This window comes from Mus caroli, chromosome 7, assembly GCF_900094665.2.
Source record: "Mus caroli chromosome 7, CAROLI_EIJ_v1.1, whole genome shotgun sequence".
Taxonomy (NCBI): Eukaryota; Metazoa; Chordata; class Mammalia; order Rodentia; family Muridae; genus Mus; species Mus caroli.
Window position 1 is genome coordinate 46,466,417 of NC_034576.1, and position 2,869 is coordinate 46,469,285.

General features: G+C 55.5%; 1 protein-coding gene across 1 annotated transcript in view; it reads right to left on the bottom strand.

Annotated features, from left to right (window-relative positions):
- Positions 1-666, bottom strand: part of Mybpc2 (myosin binding protein C, fast type) — a 23,698-nt gene extending 23,032 nt beyond the window's left edge. Inside the window, exon 1 of the mRNA XM_021166277.2 lies at positions 577-666. Within this exon, the coding sequence (XP_021021936.1) occupies positions 577-595 (19 nt within the window). The 5' untranslated portion in view covers positions 596-666. The remainder of the gene's footprint in view (positions 1-576) is intronic.
- Between the last annotated feature and the right edge of the window lie 2,203 nt (positions 667-2,869).

The window sequence follows — 2,869 nt, forward strand, 5'->3', positions numbered from 1 at the left end:
GAAGGGAAGGGAAGGGAAGGGAAGGGAAGGGAAGGAAAGGAAAGGAAAGGAAAGAAGAAAAGGAGACCCCCCCCCAGCAGGGTGTAATAGCCCATGCCTGCCGTCCAGTCTTGGTAGACTGAGGCAGTATGATTTTAGGACTTCCCAGCCAGCCTTAGCTCCGGAGTGAGTTTGGGGCCAGCTTAGGCTGCAGAGTTTGAGGACAGCCTGGAGGGCTTGGGGGTGGGGGTGGGGTGAGAGAGCCAAGAGAGAAGGGGATAGAGAAAGAAAACCGAGGCCAATTTATAATTGCACAACTGAGATTTCTACCCAAGATGGGTCTCCCAGTCCCCAAAGAGGAAGGGGGACTCCCAACCCTACACAGACAATAGACCTCACGGTCCTACATTAGGAAGGGACCCCATCTGTGCACACAGAAAGGGTCCCTCTTCCCCAAGCAGAAAAGGAACCTATACTCTACCTAGATGTAGGAACAGGCAAAGGACCCCCTCCTCCCATAGTAGAAATCCCCTTGTCTGTACCCTACCCTCCACCCCATCCCTACCCCCACCCCCAAGAAGGTTTCGGGCCAGCCACCTGGTTTAGCCTCAGGCATGTCGGCGACCTTCTCCTGCTCCCAGGACTTGGGACCGCAGTGGCTCTAACCAGGCCCTAGCAGGGACAGGTGGGTCTCCAGGAGGAGCCCTTTATGGAGTCTCGAGACTCCCAGGAGGCAACGCTGGGCCGCCCCGCATTCCTCTTGCATGCTCTAAAGGGCGAGAAATAGCGAGCAGACAGGAGTGGAGGGATGCCAAGGCCCTAGTGGGGATGGGATGTGGTGCTTAGACACCTGAGTCTGTGGAGATGCAAAGGTGAAGACTGCGTGACCTCAGAAAGAGGGGAACTGGAACCCCAGAGTCTGGGGGCACAGGGGTCCAGATTCTTAGGTCCTGGATGAATGAGGAGGGGAAGGAGGAACGAGAAGTGGCCAGAGCACAAGATGGGGAGAGGGAGGAAGCAGAGAGGGCACTTGTGTGGGGGCAAAGAACGAGGGGGAAAAGAGAAAAGGAAAAAGGGAGGGAAATCCTGGGACTTGGGAACGGGCGTGGGGGGCTGGGAGTCTCAGGTGCACGCGGCAAGCGGGGCGGGTTCTGGAAGCCTTTCTTAGCCCCAGTCAGGAGTTTTCTAGAAACCAGAGCCGGGAAGGATAGTCCGGTTTCCCCGGCGTAGGCAGGACGGGTGCCGGCCTCAGGGAAGAGTTCTCGGTGTCCCTCCCGCCCTGTTCTGATCCGGGTCCCCATGGGAGCGGCCTGGCCGGCTGCCCGTCACCGGCCAAGTGCAGAGAGGCCGGGAAGGCCCTGGAGGGCTGCCCGGGCCCGGCTCCTTCCCAGCACCAGAGGGGAAGAGCGGGTAAGGAGGAGGAGAGGGACACTTGGGGAACCACAGGTGTGGCTGACCCAGAAGGGTGTCAGAGGAAGGGACCAGGGTATCGAAGACAAGCTGTCCGTCCCTGTCCCCCACCACCACCACCTTTTTTTACTCTTTGTGTCCCTCCCTCCTTTCTACTTTAAAAAAAAAATCCCCTAACAGCCGGAAGCTTCCCGGCTTCTGGGGGCACAAAGTCCTGTCACGCCATTGGTTGCGGTGCAAAAACTTCCACCTCGCTCCCTAGGGAGCAGGCAAGTTGCACAGCAACCCATTGTAGTAACACACCCCTGTATCCCGGAATTCCAGAGACTGAGCTGAGACAGGGCCATTGGAGTGACTTCAAGACCAGCCTGAACTACAACGTAAGGAAGAGCCTATCTTTAAAAAAACAACAACAACAACAACCGAACAGTCAGACGTCTGGAATGGAGGGGTGAGCAGAAAAGCAAGGTGGGAAACAATGGTTTCCTCATTCAAGCCCTAGCCTGGCCCACCACCTTCCTCCCTCCCTCCCCCTCCCTCCCTACCACTGCCACAGTCTCAGAAGAGTTCATGTAGAGGGACAGGGGGCAGTTCCTAAGAAAGGGTCCCAAGACGGCTTAATTTTGATGTACACTTTATTTATTATGCATGTATAGTGATGATGAGAAATAATTTTATTTAGTACAGTTTAGCCTTGACCACATGGACATCTGGATCTTCCATGACCCTGTTCCCCCTCCCGGCCACCCACAGAGGTGAGTTCTGGTGTGTCTAGGCTCATCGTGGAGGCTCACCGGGGTTGCAAAGAGTTTGAAGGGCCCCTTCATCGTCTGTTTCTCAGAGAGACGGAAGCCTGAGTGCCCCCCTCCCCTCACTCAGGCTTCAAAGCTCTGGGTTCTGATTCTGCTGTGGATGCCCAAGACAAACCCACAGTTTGAGCCTACTTGGCCTGTAGCACTTGAACGGAAAAGACTGGGCCGGAACAGGGGGGTGTGAGGAAGTCACTGGTGTGAGATGGACAGACACTGAGCAGGGTCCTGGGCAGATGCCTGGACAGAGGCCGGCCCCAGAAAAGCTGGCCAGAAGTCACCAGTTGTCCAAAGATTCACACTTAGATATCTGGATGGTGGGAGTGCTCTCTAGCTTGACAGATCACTGTGAACACAGGCAGGCAGGCTTTCCTCCGAAGAAAGCACCTGCAGGGACTTAATTTGCCTGCCTTGTGGGTGGGGGTTGACCAACTCTAGAAGTCTGTCTACCCATGGCGTGGGTAAGCACAGTGTAGTAAGATATGTTCATAGTTCCAGACACAGAGGCAGGAAGAGTGTTATGAGCTTGAAGCCAGCCTGGGCTACACAAATAGACCTTGACTTAAGAAAAAGGAAAGAAGGCCAGGTGTGGTGGTGCACGCCTTTAATCCCAGCACTTAAGAGGCAGAGGCAGGTGGATTTCTGAGTTCAAGGCCAGCCTGGTCTACAGA